Source organism: Kogia breviceps, chromosome 4 (genome assembly GCF_026419965.1).
Source record: "Kogia breviceps isolate mKogBre1 chromosome 4, mKogBre1 haplotype 1, whole genome shotgun sequence".
Lineage (NCBI taxonomy): Eukaryota > Metazoa > Chordata > Mammalia > Artiodactyla > Physeteridae > Kogia > Kogia breviceps.
Window position 1 is genome coordinate 143,634,684 of NC_081313.1, and position 17,034 is coordinate 143,651,717.

At 51.9% G+C, this 17,034-nt stretch overlaps 2 protein-coding genes across 15 annotated transcripts in view; one reads left to right on the top strand and one right to left on the bottom strand.

Annotated features, from left to right (window-relative positions):
* CSF1R (colony stimulating factor 1 receptor) overlaps positions 1–5,759 on the top strand; it is a 62,350-nt gene extending 56,591 nt beyond the window's left edge. The window contains exons 16-22 of the mRNA XM_059062205.2: positions 1,802–1,893; positions 1,982–2,079; positions 2,730–2,852; positions 2,932–3,043; positions 3,666–3,765; positions 4,647–4,755; positions 4,845–5,759. Coding sequence (XP_058918188.2) covers positions 1,802–1,893; positions 1,982–2,079; positions 2,730–2,852; positions 2,932–3,043; positions 3,666–3,765; positions 4,647–4,755; positions 4,845–4,973 — 763 coding nt within the window. The 3' untranslated portion in view covers positions 4,974–5,759. The remainder of the gene's footprint in view (positions 1–1,801; positions 1,894–1,981; positions 2,080–2,729; positions 2,853–2,931; positions 3,044–3,665; positions 3,766–4,646; positions 4,756–4,844) is intronic.
* Positions 5,760–5,881: 122 nt separating this feature from the next.
* The window catches only part of HMGXB3 (HMG-box containing 3), a 69,159-nt gene continuing 58,006 nt past the window's right edge, over positions 5,882–17,034 (bottom strand). For all 14 annotated transcript variants that reach the window (XM_059062198.2, XM_067032083.1, XM_067032089.1 and 11 more), the window contains 6 exons: positions 16,179–16,363; positions 12,337–12,556; positions 10,963–11,096; positions 10,022–10,138; positions 8,321–8,530; positions 5,882–7,224 (listed from right to left, as the gene is read on the bottom strand). In XM_059062198.2, coding sequence (XP_058918181.1) covers positions 6,757–7,224; positions 8,321–8,530; positions 10,022–10,138; positions 10,963–11,096; positions 12,337–12,556; positions 16,179–16,363 — 1,334 coding nt within the window. In that variant the 3' untranslated portion in view covers positions 5,882–6,756. The remainder of the gene's footprint in view (positions 7,225–8,320; positions 8,531–10,021; positions 10,139–10,962; positions 11,097–12,336; positions 12,557–16,178; positions 16,364–17,034) is intronic.

The following is a 17,034-nucleotide window of genomic DNA, read 5'->3' on the forward strand; positions in this document are numbered from 1 at the left end:
CTGTAATGCCATGATTCCTGGAAGCCACCCACAGGCAGATGGACAGAGCCACATTGGGGAACCAGAGAAAGGAAGTGGCCTTTGTGTCACACATGAGTCAGGGGCAGAGGCGGAGGGAGCCTGGCTGGATTCTGCTCTGTTGACTCCTCGTCCAGTGCTCACCTGAGCTACACTGATCTCCTGGGAGTCTTGGACTCGGGGCTTGTGAGGCATCAGGGCCAGGCTGCTGGGTCAGAACAACAAGGGTATACACTGAGCTCCTATCCTACCAATGTCAGCTACCAAGCCAGTGGAGGCAAAAGGGGAAGGAGGTCATTTCACTCCATCCAGTGACCTCGAGTAGGGGGGCTGGCGGGATTTTCTCTGGTTTTCTGACACCCTTTTGAGAGGGTGGCTCACGCTGGGCCTCAGCAGGCTGGAAACTCAGTCCAGAGCAACTCAAAATGAGAACTAAAGTCAAGTATTAGCTTCCATCTTCAAATCTACAGATGGGGAAAGGATTCCAAGTCGGGTGCTTTCAAGGGCAAATGGCATGTGAACCAGTCCTACTAATGGGATCCCAGGCTACATTAATAGAAGTATACTTTCTAGACCAAGGGAGTGGATAGTTTAATGGTCAAACCATAATTAAAGCACTAGGTTGTTTTTCTGGGAACACGAGAGTAAGGACATTGTCAAGGTGCACAGCTGTATCATAGAGGGAGCAGGAGGTGAGAGGTCCATACACTGGAATATTAGAAGCAGTGGTGGCTGGCTATTCAGTGTGGAGCCACCCAAAGCACAGGCTCATAGGCTTCTGAGAGCTGTTAGGAATGTACAATCTCAGGCCTACCCAAACCTGCTGAGTCATAATCTGCATTTAAATAAGATTCCCCAGGTGATTCATATGCACACGGGTAAGTTTAAGAAACACTGCTAGGGGTAAGATGGGAATGAAGACACAGACCTATTAGAGCATGGACTTGAGGACGTGGGGAGGGGGAAGGGGAAGCTGGGACAAAGTGAGAGGTGGCATGGACATGTATACACTACCAAACGTAAAATAGATAGCTAGTGGGAAGCAGCTGCATAGCACAGGGAGATCAGCTCGGTGCTTTGTGACCACCTAGAGGGGTGGGATAGGGAGGGAGGGAGGGAGGGTGATGCAAGAGGGAAGAGATATGGGAACATATGTATATGTATAACTGATTCACTTTGTTGTCAAGCAGAAACTAACACACAATTGTAAAGCAATTAAACTCCAAAAAATGTTTAAAAACACTGCTCTAGACCGGTCCTCAACTCTGGCTGCACACGGGAATTGCCTGGATTAATGTGTAAGTGGGAATGACTAGGTTTTACCCCTAGAGTTTCTGAAGTCTTTGGTTTGATGGTCTGAGTATCTGGAACTCCTTGGGTGATTTTAACGTGCAGCCAGAAGGGAGAGCCGTGATGTAGACAAGAGGGCTCAAAGAAGGGGCCCTGGAACACGCTCAAAGCCCTGCTGGGCTGTTCAGAGAAGACGGAGATGCTTCTGGAGGGCACCGGGGGACCAGGAGGAGGAATAGCCCGGGGGCAGGTTAGCATTAGGAACAGTGGAGAACTTTCTAACAGGCAGAGCTGCCCAAAGAGAGAACAGGTTGTAAGCTCCCTCACTGGATGGTCAAGCAGAGGTCACTGATGACTCAAAGGAGGTGTCAGAAAGGGAAGTTCAAGTTGACCCTGAGGTCTCTTCCTTTCTCTGCTGAGTGGCTGGGAGAGGCCTGAGCTGGGCAGTGCAGTGACAGGCACTGACCAGCCCGCGGCCCCCTCTCCTATGCAGGGACAGCGGCTTCTCCAGCCAGGGTGTGGACACCTATGTGGAGATGAGGCCCGTCTCTACTTCTTCATCAAATGATTCATTCTCTGAGCAAGGTGTGGAGGAGGTACCAGGGCTGAGGGAGACGAGAGGGGCTGCTTGGGTTGAGGTGGGGGGCCGCCCTGACACCTCTCCCCACACCAGACCTGGACAAGGAGAACGGGCGGCTGCTGGAGCTGCGTGACCTGCTCCACTTTTCCAGCCAGGTGGCCCAGGGCATGGCATTCCTCGCTTCCAAGAACGTGAGTCAGAAAATGGATCCATATGATGTGTGGTCACCTGGGGGGTGGGGGGTGGGGGCAGCCAACCCCCTATGAGGCTGGATGGGTGAGGACAAGGGGGAGAAAAGGGAGTGTGTGAAGGGGGCCGTCCTCCTTACAACACAGGCCTGAGAGTTTAGAGCCTGAATGCTGGCTCTGCCTCTTGCTGTGTGGCTTTGAGCAAGTGCTGAACCTCTCTGAGCCTAGGTTTCTACACCTATAAAAATGGGCTCAATCGTAGAATGGCATGAAGGTGGAATTGGGTTCCTATGTGTGCAGATGTTTAGGGAAGGGCCTGGAATGGTAGGGCCCTGAGGGTGGCAGCTCCTGCTCCTGTTAGGAGCTCCAGGGCTCACTGCTCCTGGGCCCATGCAGACCACCTAGCTCTGAGGCAGCTCCTGCCACTTACGGCCAGAAGCCCAGAGTCATGGTGGTTTTCTCAACACTGACTGTTATGACCACATTAAATTTTCCCAGGCCTGGGTCTTGGTGGAAGGTAGGGACAGGACCCAAACTGATGCCCACTCCGTCGAGGAGGACCCCAGGCCTTCTGGGGCCCTGGCTGTTCCTCCTGCACCTTGGGCTCAGGTAGGGGAGGGGTCAAGACTAACCCTACAGTGCTTTTCCCTCAGTGCATCCACCGGGACGTGGCAGCCAGAAACGTGCTGCTGACCAGTGGCCATGTGGCCAAGATTGGGGACTTTGGTCTGGCTAGGGACATCATGAATGACTCTAACTACATCGTCAAGGGCAACGTGAGTGCTGGGAGGGGTGGGCCAGGCTGGGGAGGGGTGGTGACCCAGGGTGCAAAGTGACTGGGGTCTGCTGTGCCAGGCCCGCCTGCCTGTGAAGTGGATGGCCCCAGAGAGCATCTTTGACTGCGTCTACACAGTTCAGAGTGACGTCTGGTCCTACGGCATCCTCCTCTGGGAGATCTTCTCACTCGGTAAGCCGGTGGCCCAGGGCAGACTCAGCGTGGGGCTGACTGGTGCTTGGTTACCCATGGTGTCCTACACCTCGTGGAGGAGGCCAGTCAAGGACACCTGGTGGTCAGGGCACAGCAAGGGCTGCTAAGAGTGCAGGGATGGATGAAGTATCTTAAAACCAAGCCTTGCAGCTCCGGAGTGGGCGGGGCAGACCCTCTACCTCCAGGCACTCCCTCCAGGCTGTTTCCTCACCTGTCTGCTTGTGCAGTTGCTGTTTCCTAGAATGCTGTTTGCCCTCACTCTCTGAAACATGCATCTCCTTGAAGATACAGCTCCCGTTTCTGGAGCACCAGGCACAGGAAGTTGCGCTAAGCCCTTCAATGTACTCCTCTACCAACCTCTTATTCCAAAGCCTGTGCTGGAATTTTGTGGGTGTGATGAGGCCTGTGTGAAGACTTCCAACGTCCTAGAAGCCTAAGCCTTTTGCAGTGCCCGGCATATAGTAAACACTTGTTAAGGGGTGCTGCTGTTCTATTATCGCAGTCCAGCTGGGACCCTTCACACCCAGCCCTGCCAAGATGTGTGGGGGAAGGTGACGGTGAGCACTGAATATGGTCTTTTCCATGATCTTGTCCTTTGCAGGGCTGAACCCCTACCCTGGCATCCTGGTGAACAGCAAGTTCTATAAACTGGTGAAGGACGGATACCAAATGGCCCAGCCCGCGTTTGCCCCAAAGAACATGTAAGTGAAGGACCCCAGGGAGGAAGAACACCCCAGGATTTGTTGGAAGTGGATGGGAAGGTGTGTGGCCTGTCTTTCCTGTCCACAACGTTCCAGGGTCAGGCTTTCACTTGCCCACAGTGGACTAAGACAGACCCCTTTTATCAAGTTCAGGGTTTCCACTGGTTTCCCAGGCAGTACGGGGGACACTCTCAAAGAGGGCTCTCAACTGGGGCTGGCCCTAAGATGGATGATGAATGTTTAACTCAGATTCTGTTGCTATGACCTCAAGAAGGCTCTCTCTTTTCTTCCCCGTCCTGGAGCTCTGGGGTGGCGGCCAGCCTCTCTCGCAGCACAGCCAGCTAGCCGCTGCAGCCTCCTAACCGCCTCAGGCCACCCCGCCCACCCCAGGCTCCTCACTGGCTCCCCGCCCTCACCCCAGCCTTCCCCCACGCTCGCTGGCCCATCTCACCCACTGCATCTTTCTCCAGCCACTGTCTCTCCACGGCTGCTCCCTATACCACCCAGGTGCTTACCGCCAAGGTGGATGCACCCAGCCAGCTAGCTCCTCGGCCACCTTAGTCCTACCATCAACTGGCCTCTTAAACCTACCTGTAGGCAGTAAGAGCGCCCCTTCTTCATCCTAAGAGCTTGGGCAAAATAGCATCTCTGAGCTTTTTTTCTCCTCAGGTACCATGCCCATTTTGACAAAAAGCCCTTTTTCCCAGGGTTACTGGAAAGATTAGATAATGCACACACCAAGGACTTTGCACTGGCCTTGTGCAAAGCTCACTTCTGACTTGGTTTTGGGATCTCTGCGGGGCAGGACCCTGTAGTGTGTGTGCGTGTGTGCACAGACATGATGAGTCCCAGGCCCACAAGTAGCTTCTGTCCCGCCTCAGATACAGCATCATGCAGGCCTGCTGGGACCTGGAGCCGACCTGCAGACCCACCTTCCAGCAAATCTGCTCCCTCCTTCAGGAGCAGGTTCAAGTGGATAGAAGAGAGCAGGTGAGTGGTGCTAGGCTCAGGGGGGGTGGCTGGTTAAAGCTGGGCCTGACTGATCAGTTCTGACCATCCCCTGACATCCCCCCACCCAGGACTACAGCAACCTGCCAAGCAGCAGCAGCGAGCCGGAGGAGGAGAGCTCCAGTGAGCACCTGGCCTGCTGTGAGCAGGGGGACGTTGCCCAGCCCCTGCTGCAACCCAACAACTACCAGTTCTGCTGAGGAGGTGATCACAGGGATGTACTCTCTCTCTCTCTCTCTCCCCTCCACCAAGCTCTCAACTCCTCCATGGATGGGGCACCATGGGGAGAACGCAGACTGTGCCCTTAGTCATTTCACTCAACAGCCTGGCCCAGCTCTGAAACTCGGGAATGTGGGATCTACAGGAGGTTGGAGAGAACCCCATTCCCACGGCCTGGGCCATCACTGCCAGTCAGGGGCTGGGGCTCAGCCCCACCCCGGCCAGTTCTCAATGCTGTGGCCTCATGTGTGCTATGCCAACTGGGAGAATACCCAGCTCACTCTTAGCCTGTTCCCACTTCCTTCCCTCCTGTTTCAATGGAAATGGACTGGTTTTGTGACTGAAGTCCCCAGGAGCTGCCCAAACCTTGAGGGAAAAACAAGGCTCCCTGGCCCTTGGCAGAATGGAAGGACACCTGCCGAGTGGATCAAGGAGAGCAGGCCGGTGCTCAGGGCTGTACTTGGTTCAGGCCCTTGGAGCAGAGTGGCTCCTCTGGAAGAATCTAATTGTCCCTCTCTGCCCTCTAAGCCTTCTCTCCACGGCCCCACCCACCCTAGGTCTGGTATTGCTGCAATGAGCCAGGTGGCAGCTAAAGGTTGGGGTACTCCGTCCAGCACCACCCCCCCACCCCGCCATTCTGAGCTGGAAGGCAGGGGCCCCGTGTGGCTGGACACACCAAGCAAGCAGCACACACTCCAGGTTGACTCATAACTAACAGTCACGCTGTGGGATGTCTCTGTCAGCATTAAACTAACAGCATTAACACAGCTGGCCTCTGGTCTTGTGCCACACGGATTCCCGGGGACCTCCTTCCGCGGTGAGTGACCAACCCCTGCACCTCTGGGGCCCAACCACAATGAGCTGCATACAATGAGGCTGGAATTGACTCTTGTTGCACCCAAACCATATAATTTAATAAACTTTATTCTGGTCGGGGAAGAGGGAGGGGAAAAAAGCCACCTATTCCACTCCTCTCAATAAATTAAATAACACGGCCAATTCCCGTGCCCTAAGCAAACTTTGGGCACTTGAGCCAGTCCTGCTGTTTCCTTACGGCCCAGTCTGCTTACCCTTCACAGAAGGGAGTTTTTCCTACTGCCCCCAGGTTATGTCATGCTCACGGGCCACATCCCCTCTGTGATGAGGGTCCAGAGAGGATGCAGGCTGCAGCGACCAGGAAAGGAGGAAGGGGATCTCTTCCTCAAAGCTTGGGGCAGGGAGGTTAGGCCTGGAAGAGAGTTGTGGCTCACCCTTTCTCAGCTGCCCCCAGATATGGGTGCAGGAAGAATAGGAGGGGAATGCATTCCTCCTCTGGGAGAATCAAGAGCCCAAAGGGGGACCCCTGGAGCTAATGAAGCCCCCAAGGCCCCGAGTCAAAGGCAACAGGCCGCAGGGGCTGGACACGGGGTCCCTGGGTGGGAAGGGAAACCTCAGCAGCCTTGGCCCACCCCGGACCTCCACCCCGATTCACAGGCACCCCTGGGAAGCCAGCAGCTACCTGCCTTCTCTCAGCCTCCCTGCCCCTTTATTGAACATATGGTGCCACCCAAGTGCTCTTTTGGGGCTCGTAAAGAGTGTCCTGGTGCCTCTCCCGACCCCCAGAAGGTTGAGAACCAAGGACCCCTGGGCTCCACCATGCTCAGGAAATGGAAGCTCTTTGGTCAGTCCCAGCCTCAGAGGCTGGTCACCTGGATGGATCTGTCTCAGGCAAGGGCCTTACTATGGCTTGAGAGAGATGGTGCGGTCCCTGCGCAAGAGCCCGGCTTACTCTGCGGCTGTGGCCACCTCCTCTTCCTCAGCGTCCTCCTCCGTCTCCGTCTTGATCTGAGCAACCCCGAGGCGGTACAGGGTGTCTCGGATGACCACCTCGCCAGGCTGGCAGCTCTGCACAATGTCATGGATCTGCCGGTTGACAATCTCGCGACTGGTAAGGAAGTCCATGAGGCGGTTGTAGAGGTAATAGTGGGTGGCATTGTCAAAGGCAATGGGCCGCTGGCGGACGCTGTTTGGTTTGCTGTCTGCGAAGGAGGACAGGATGGCCGCGTAGGGCGCCAACTCGGGACACAGGGCCAAGGAGTGGTGCCCAGCACTGGGGTCGCCAGGACTGGGCTGTGTGCCTGCGTGGACGATGCGCCGTGTGGCAGTCTTGGTGACCGGGTGCTGGACAGAGTGTTCAGCCTCCATCACGTCCACCGTGTAATGCTGGTCCAAGAGCTCGGGGCAGGACACGCTCTACAAGGGAGATGATAAGCCACTGTGACGTGAGGGAAGATTAAGGTCCAAGCTGTGTGATGAGGGAGAGTGAAAGCTGTGGGTGAGCCAGCTCTGTTTTAAATCCTACTGTCACCACATAACACGTTTCCTGGGGCAAGTCCCCCTTTCCTCCTCCCCTGTGCCTCCGTTTCCTCACGTGAGAACGGGGACGGTAACAGTGGCCACCTCCCAGAACAGATGCTGGATTACCTGAGCTATTATTTATATCTGCCTAATCAATTCAGACTGGGGCTGCGGGGGAACAGGAAGGAAGTGGTTCCCATGGAGGCTCAGACGTCCTTCTGCAACGCCTCACACCAACCTTACAAAGCCAGTGAGCCCCACGGACTAAGGAAAAGGCAAGTGATAACTATGATGGCCCCCTCCTAGTACCAGTCCTAATGTCTCTTCTAGCCAAGGGCATGTGCCCGTGCTAAGAACCACAGCCTGATACAGTGCCCCAAGACAGAGAGACCAGGGCTCTGCCATTAATCTGCTGTGTGACACTCGACAGGTCCATTTTCACCTCGGGGGCCTTACTTTCCCCTTTTAATTAGAGGAAAGGGGCCGAGATGGTCAGCGTCTTCTAAGCCACTGTGCCTCTAGATCACAACACAAGGAATGCCATGCAGCATATTCAGTCAAAGCCAAAACAGGGCTGGTCTGGGCCTTTAGTATGTCAGCATGCACAGTGTCCTCAAAGGTGGCAATTTTCTAGGCTTAACTGCAAGGTGACCCCTTTGACCCCAAGATACCTGGGGTCACCCTTGGCACCCTAAGTGACATGCTGTGGCCACGGCCACACACACACACACACACACACAGGTTGGCCACGGCCACACACACACACACACACACACACACACACACACACACACACACACACACACACACACACACACACACACACACACACACACACACACACACACACACACACACACGTTGGTCAGTAAAAATTTGTGAAGTAAATGCTGGCTCCAGAGCACTGAGACAAAACACTGGTGGATGGTTCGCAGAAGGTCTTCCCAACGAACCAGGGGCATGCGTCCCAGCTCCTCAGAAGGGAACTCACCACAGGCGGCTCCGTGGGGCTAGAGAAACAGCCCTGATTCCTCCCCCACATCTGGTTGGTCAGCTCTGGGTAACAGAGGTCAGCACACAGGGCCACTGGTGTGGCCATGTCGACCACATACACAGGAGGCCAATGGCGGGAGGAGACGAGCAGATCCACATGGTCGAGGGCACTCTCGCCCCGCACAAGATACTTGGAGCCGCACACCACCTGGTGGGGACATGGAGAGTACAGCACAGGGTGAAGAAGCCAATCTGCAGACAGACTGAGTGAGGTCCACTCGCTTCCTCCCAGGAAGATGGACAATCAGGTTTTATGACTGAGGTTACACCATCCTGCCAGAGCCCATGACATTCTGCTTCCCTCCTACTTCTGTCCCTAAATGAAGTCACCAGCTCACTGTAGCCTGGGAGAAGAGCTGGGAGCATCCGAGCCTCAAATGAAGCTGAGAGATGCCCCCCATCCCCACCCACCAAGGCACCCCCTCCAAACCCCACCCTCCACATCACCCCACCAAACACCATCTAGTCCAGCGGTTCCCAAGCTGCACGGCACCAGCAGCTACAAGGAAGTTCCTGGGTCCCACTCCAAATCTACAGAATTAGCCACTGAAGGTGGAGTCTAAGCATACGTATTTTGAGCAGACCCTGATGGTGCAGTCCAGATGAGAACCCCTGACGACGGTATGGCCTTCATCAAATCCCCCAAATACCACTCCACTGCCGGGCAGCCGTGTGTCCACGGGAGAATTCTGCCTCTACCTCCCTACCTTCACACCTACCAGTCCTGGCTATCGCCTCCAAGTAATACCGCTGGCCCACCACAGCCCCGAGATCTACAGCTCTCACATCCCTGTGTTGTCAAGGGCTTCTCCTGAGATGAACCCCAGACACATGAACACGAGGTTCTGAGCAGGCTCTGACCTGCCAGGGGTTGTTAAAGGAGTTGATGACCTGACTCTTTTGACAGCTAGTCGCCCTGCCCACTCGGAGAAATGGAGGCTCTGCAAAGCCGTCTTCCCCATTGAGCACTGTTCAGGGGGTTTTCTACCCTGGCATCTTCTTGGATTGAGACGACTGTGTCACAAAGGGCACAACCTTCCCAGTGCTATCCTGGTGCCTTCCCTGTGCATGCTCTCTACGGGCCTAAGGAGTGATCTTCCTAAAACCCAAATCAGACCATTTCCCACTCAAACCATCCAATGGGGCCCTCTCATCGCTCTCAGAAGAAAACCCAAACTGTTACTCCTGCCTACAAAGCTCTACATGAACTGGCCTCCGGGGACCCCTCCCCACCCAGGACAGAGTGGTCACATCCCTTCCCAAGCTTACATGGGGCTCTCGGCCTCCTCTGGCTGCCCCACAGACAGCAGGTCCCTCTCCACTACTTTCTATCTCTGGTCCTTGTCTAGTTCCTGCAGAGCTGTTGCCACAAGCCATGGTGACTTTATTTCTCAATAGGAGGTCACCCAGGAAGGAATGACATCTTCGTTGCTCACCTCTGTACCCTCAACAGCTGATGCAGGGGCCAGCACACAGTAGGGTGCCTAATACTCATTGGTGATGACCCATAAGGAGCTATTCCACAGCTGCCCGGTGACCTAGGTGCCAGCTCCAGGATGAGCTGGATCAATCAGATCCTCTGTGTGGGCACACTGACATGAACAAATTCACCCCGAGTTCTTCCTCGTTATCCTCTTACCTGATGGGGGCACATCTTGTAGATTTTACCCCCTGTGAGATGAGGTGGGGGCTGTCGAGCTCGGGCTCCATTCTGAACAGATTCGTAGAGGGCCAACAAGGAGAAGCAGAGCTGGTCCTAGAGCACAAGGACAAGATTAAACACAGCAGTGAATGCTGTGAATGCTAATAGAATACCAAGCCTGTGTACCAGGCTTGGTACACAGCACCAAATGCTCACTTCAAATGCTCACTCGAAGCAAATGAATAAACTGTTAAGGCCAGATTGGGCCTTGGAGCCTCATCAGCCCAATGCCCTTTAGGTCCATATGGGGACGCTGAGGCCCTGTAAGGGCCAGGTCACAGACAGAGCCAGCCAGACTGCTCAAGCTGCCAGACTCTGAGGCCTGGGTTCTCTCTACTTTTTACAGGGTAGGGAAAGTGTCAAAGAGGAGCCAACATTTGAGTCTGAACTTGAAGCATAAGATTTTCAAGAGCACATTAGTATGAAGGGAAGTACATAATGTATGGATAAAATACACACACCCCTCCACATCGTTCTCCATGGATGCCATGGCGCTTGTTTTCTAAGAGCCTGGATAGCTGATAACTAGACACTGCAAACTTCATGAGGTTGGTATTTTGGTTATTTCCACTTTTCAAATGAGGAAAACGAGGCTCAGATGTGTAAGGCAGCTTATCCAAGGCCACACACAGTTAGCAGGAGAGCCTGGATTCCTGAACCTGAGTCTGGACCCACTACCTCAACAGAGGAACTGCCTGGATGGGAAGGCCTTGCGTGCATGTCACAATCTGGCTGCTGGCTATCTCCCAGGCCTCCCTGCCTGCCAGCACCCTGTGTCCAACAAGTGCCCATTCACTGGTATTCATATCCCTGCCCAGAAAAATGGCCCACCACTCTGCTCCCAAAGTCCCTACCCCCAGCACTGCCCCAAGACTCACCTTGGAGTCTTCTGCCCTGAAGGGGATGCCACACTGCTTCAGCAGGCAGTGCAACGCCTCCTCGCTGTAGGAGCCGATGTCCTCAAGCTTGCAGGCACCCTCCTGGAGCAGCCGTACCAAGGCACCGCCATTGCCTGCAAGAGACATCGTGCTAAAGGGAGGGCGCTACTGCCAGCCACCTGGGGTCCTGCGGAGTCCCTCATGCATGAGGATGGGAACAAGGGGGACTGGTCCACAGTCGAGCAGGCTTTGCCCGGAGCACTGCCCTGGGGGCTGGGAGAGATGGACTCAAGGCAGATCTCAAGCTTCTACAGATATCCAAAGTCTGAGAGCCAGCTTTCTGCCTTTGAACATCTAAGGGAGATACCCTGCAGAGCACCCATGCAAAGATACCTGAAATGGGTCAGCTTTTAACCTTTTCAGTTTTTCCAGAACCATGATCTCCGATTCTTAACACAACTGCAGCAACATGAGGAACAGTAATAGCTCTCATTTAAAAAATGCTCTTTATACACTATGTTCCTGAACCTGATCAACAGAACTATGCAGAGGCCTTACTTATAAAATCAATTTAGCAGGTCATATCCAGAATTTTAAAAAAGAAATAGAATAGAAAATCAAGTATGTTGCACTTGGTAAGGGAAAGTACTGTTTTATGAAAGTTGTTTTAGTTACAGATATACACAGACATGTTACTTATATGACCATCACGCTGAGTCATGATGTAGAACCTATTGCTTACTCTGAGTTACCCTTAAAAAAAAAGTAGGCCATCACTCTGTGTTAGCTCACTTAATCTTCACAACAACCTAGGTGGTGGGTAGCAATGTCATGCCCTCTTTGTAAATGAAGCAACAGAGGCTCGGGGCAATGAAGGGATGGGGTGGAGGTCACATGGTCACTGAGTGGCACAGCTGGGAATCAAACCCAAGTTGTCAGAAACTGATGCCCTCAAAAGAGCTAGCCCAGGGCTTCTCAACGTATAAGCACAGAGCATCTAGAAAACCATCTGAAAGACCTGTTTAGAAGGCAGACTCCCTGCCTCCCCCTACATCTCTCAGTGAGAATCTTTGGGGTTGGAGCCCTGTCATCAGCATTTTTCAGAGGGTTCCCACCATTCAGTGTAGTGCATCCCAGAAGGCTGACAGTGGGCTATGTGGGCCAGTCCTATATACAACGTGGCTGGCAGCTTCTTCAAAACTCTGCACTTGACTCTAATCTCCAGGGGATTTTGTCACAGGTTGTCATTATCTTTCCAGAAAGAGCCCTCCAGGTGGGCCTGGCCCCCTCACAACCATACATGCTGTCTTGCCATGGACAATGTTCCAGATGCGATGGGACCCTTCCCTGACCCCAGCTACCAGGTGGCCTTACCAGGTACTGGCTGCACATCCAGGTTTTTGTCTTTCTCAGTGTTGACGACCACAGCTCCTCTCATGAGTGGTGGGAAGAAGGGGGCAATAACAGAGGCATCAAACTTGGTGATAGGGATGCTGGCGGGGAAGGCCACCTGCTCAATCACTTCTGTCTCCATCGTGGCCCAAAAGTCCTCCACATTTACCTCACTAGAGGCCAAGAAGTCAGGCCAGGTGAACTAAAAGGTCAGGACAAAAAAGGTCAAACTGTAGAAGCCACAGAACGTCAGCAACACAACAGCCTACCTTCTCCATACAGGCTGAGCAGGGGGAAGGGGTCAGACAGCCACACACTGCCGGGACACCCCAGAATCTAACATCTTAGTGCCAAACTGCTCCTTGGCCTCACTCCTTTCTCCCACACCATAGCACTCCCCAAGACCTAAATCCCTTCTGCATCTATGCCTTTATTCGTGTCCTCTTCCCTGCCTTGCCGGGAGAGGGCAGCTACCACTGCCTGTCATGTGCCAGACACGGAATAATTAACTACTACCATACAAGCCTGAGGGCGCCTGAGGTGAGAGCACTGGGGCGAGGGGCAGTCTGAATGAGAATGTGAACAAAGATCTAGTTCCAAAGCCCAAGCCCTTAAGCCCTATGCCTGGCTGGCAGGAATCATCAGCATAAAACTTAATGGCACTCCACCCACTTGCAAGGCCCTGTTGATCCCTCACCTCCTCCCAAAGGTCCTCCCAGAGCATGCCAGCACACGGCTATCTCCTCCATGTGCAGCATGTACTTAACTATTGTAGACATCTAGCACTGTGCTACTCAATTTTTCTTCTTGTAAGCCCTCTTATGCAGCCCTCAAAGTGAGACCCTGATCCTATTACCTCATCAGAATCATTTGCGTTACTCAGCAATGCTGATGTCCGGGCTGCACCTCAATCTGTATGAACTAAATCCCTAAGGCTGCATTTTTAAAAGATTCCCTAGGTGAGTGCTTCTCAAAGCATGGACCAGTGGCATGAGCACCACCTGGGAACTTGTTAGAAATGCAAACACTCAGCCCACTCCAGACCCACTGAATAAGAAACCCTGGGGGTGGGGCCCAGCAAGCCTCGCACACTAAAAAGTTTGCAAATCGTTGCCCAATGTAATTCTTATGCCCACAAAGTCTGAAAACCATTGCTCCACATAGAGACGTCTCTTATCAGTCCAGAGGGTCCTCCTCTACCAGTCCCTGAGGAGAGGGGCCAACCCTACAATCTCCTCGTGGACAACTGCACGTTTGTTTTGTTCAATACCTTTCTGTTTTATTTCACTGACTTTAGAACACTCCCAGTCTGCTCTCCTCGTATGCACTACCCAACTCTGCACTCCACACACAAAAGGGAGAAAACAAAGTCCTGGTCTCTAGAAAGAAACACCCAGAAACAAAGAAGAGAAGAGACACACATACGGAAAGTGAAGGGAATGCTACTGCGTTCTGTGAGGAGCGAGCCTTGATCGGAACAAGGCGGGTGCCAGGCAGGACCAGGATGTGTGAGTTTTTGCAGGGAGGCGGGCTTCTCTGTCTATTCTAGAGAGCAAAAAGCCAAAAAGCCTGTGACCAGATGTGTTTAAAAAACCAGAGCTCAGGGTCCCAGGAGGTACTGGTGGTGAGCATGGTGGTGCTTATGAGTTGAGATTCTGGAGTCAGGGAGCCAGACCAAGGTCAAATCCCAGCTCCACCCCTTCCTGACTAGATGAGCTTGGGCAAGCCCCCTTCATCTACAAAAATATCACAGGGTTGAGAAGTCAGCCAGAAAGTAATGCACCGAGTACAGAAATAAGAACTTGGTATATGTAATAAAATGCTCAATAAATCATAGCTGCACTATTAATATTTCCATTAGACAAGCAGACATGAATGAGTCTAGAAACAGCCTCTTTGTGAGATAACACACAAAAGCAAATTTTTTTTACAGTTCATTTTACCTACAGGGAACACTTAGAAGCCTCCAGTAGCATTATGCTTGTTTTCATATATCTCATTATACACCACCGACCTCAAAATAGAACTATTTGATCAGCGTATGTACTTATTTTTTTTAATTGGGAAGAGAAAGAGGAACATGCATTAAATCCCTAATATGCTCAGCTGGCCGTGTCAAAATACACCAGAGCTTTTCTCCAGAGGTCCTGTACCACTCCCGGTGGCAAACAAGTGAGCTGCAGGTCCAGTGCTTAAAGAGTCACTGTGGTAGAGTTCAGAGATGGAAAGCTTGCACCCACTGTGACTACTAGCAAGCTCACGGGGCACTCCACACCTATGCAGGCAGACCAGACCTCTCAGCATGATGATGGGAAAGAGTTCACCTATGGAATTTTTGAAAAATTCCCTGTACCAGGTTAAATAATTTTCCCTATTAGCCTTAGTTTGTGAAGAGTTTTTATCATAATGGGCGCTGAATAAAAAAGAAAGCCTTTTTTAGACATCCAGTGAAATAATCATGTGGGTTTTCTCCTCTAAACTGTTAAGTACTGAATTATATTAGTATAGTTTCTAATGCTGAAACAATCTTGCCTTCCTGGGATAAGCTTAGTCATGATTTTATTTTACTCACTGTTAGATTTGTTCTGCAATTATCTTATTCAGAACTCTGTCATCTATATTCATGAGTACTATCAGCCCAAATTTTCATCTTATATTAAATGTTTGGTTTGGTTTTCAGTTATATGGCCTTACACAATGACTTATACCCACTTTTGCTATTCTATGACTGGAAACTTACTTCTTGGATATTTGTTAGAATTAATGTATAAAGCCATCTGAGTTTGGTGTTATCTTTGTGTGAACATTTTTTAGTTAAGAACCTAAGTCAGGGCTTCCCTGGTGGCGCAGTGGTTGAGAGTCCGCCTGCCAATGCAGGGGACGCAGGTTCGTGCCCCGGTCCGGGAAGATCCCACATGCCGCGGAGCGGCCTGACCCATGAGCCATGGCCGCTGAGCCTGCGCTCCGCAACAGGAGAGGCCACAGCAGTGAGAGGCCCACATACCGCAAAAAAAAAACCCACAACAACAACAACAACAACAACAACAAAAAAAAAAGAACCTAAGTCAGATCAGTCCACTCTTCCTCAAAACCCTTCCATGGCTCTCCACTTCACTCAGTGGAAGTCCTTACAATGGCCCGGGCCACCCATAGCCTCCTGAACTTCACATATCCAACTACTCTGTACCCTGCTCACAGAGAGCCAGCCACGTCTGGCTCTTTCTGTTCCTCAGCCATGCCCAGCAAACCTTCTTCAGATCCCATCTTGCTGCTCCCTCTGCCTGGAATGTTCCCCCACTGAAAACTACATGGGCTTCAGGGTTCTCCTCAAATGCCCTTGTGTCAGACAGGACTTCCCCGACTACCCTCGATAAAGCAGGAGCCCCTTCTTCCCACAATCCTGCTCTCTTCCTTACCCTGCCTTACTGTTATTATGTGACTTTAAATTAATGTATTACATATAATATATATTAATAGTATTTTAATATCATATACACAATCATTAATGTCTGTCTCCTGTCTCCCCAAATCAGAAAGTGAGCTCCATGAGCTCAAAAACTCCGTGGGTTTGACTGCCATTTCCCAAATGCCTAAAAAGTGCACCTATAGTTCATGTTTAATGAATTTGTTGAATAAGTAACAAGTGCCTCCATTTCCATCTGGCCTGCCTTAGATGAAAACCTGGGAAGTGGCAAGAAAAAGCTACTCACCTCACCCAGGAAAGAACTAGAGCCACCTGCCCCTGGAAATACCATGTAGGAAGGTGGCTGCCAAAGTGTGCAGACATTTCTGAAGGTCACCTGTGGTGACCAAGAGGCACTTACCTCCACACTCTTTAGTGCCAGCACATTTTCTTCACTCCTCTGGGCAACTTCCACTTTGGGGGCCACGCCACAGATGCCACAGATCATGTCATTGTAGTCGCGGACAGTGAGGCACTCAAAAGCCCAATAGCCATTGCACAGCAGCTCCTGCAGCTGGCTCAGCTCCTCTGAGGTAAGAGTCTTCTCTGGAAGGAGAGCAAGAGCTCTGAGAAGTTAACAGAAGAAGACCTGGAGGCCACAGGGGATGAGCAATGGCCAGCAAGAATAGCAATTCTGCAAGACTGCTTCTCTCCTAAGAACACCCAAGAGTACTAACCACCAAAGGGTCAAGCACCCTAGCCATTAGGTGTTCGGGTAGCAACTCAAAGGGCAATTCCAATGAGAGTTATAGTTGCCCTGTACTCAGCACCCACTAGGACCTAAATGCTGTGCTGAGAGCTTTGAATACGTTCTCTCATTTAACTCTCACATCTTTATGAGCCAAGAGTATTATTATTCTCACTGAATAACTGGAAAAACTGAGACACAGAGAATAACTTACTCAAAATCATACTGCCACTACATGGTATAGTGCAGACTCAAACACAAACCTGTCTGACCCTAGAACCTTTCCTCTATTCCATCTGACCTCATAGCAGGGAAGGGGCAGGGGGCCTGGATTCTGTAGGAAGGGATGAGAAAAGCATAAACAGAAAGAAAGAAGGAAAGCAAAGGGAAAAATAATTTCTAATAATAAGGAGGGTGGTGCCCACCTTCATGTCTCAGCATGAGCCTTGGAAAAGGGAGCAGACCTCCAGAAGCTGTGTATTCAGAATGAGTCTGCTTAGCATGTAGTAACACCAAGTCTACCTATGAC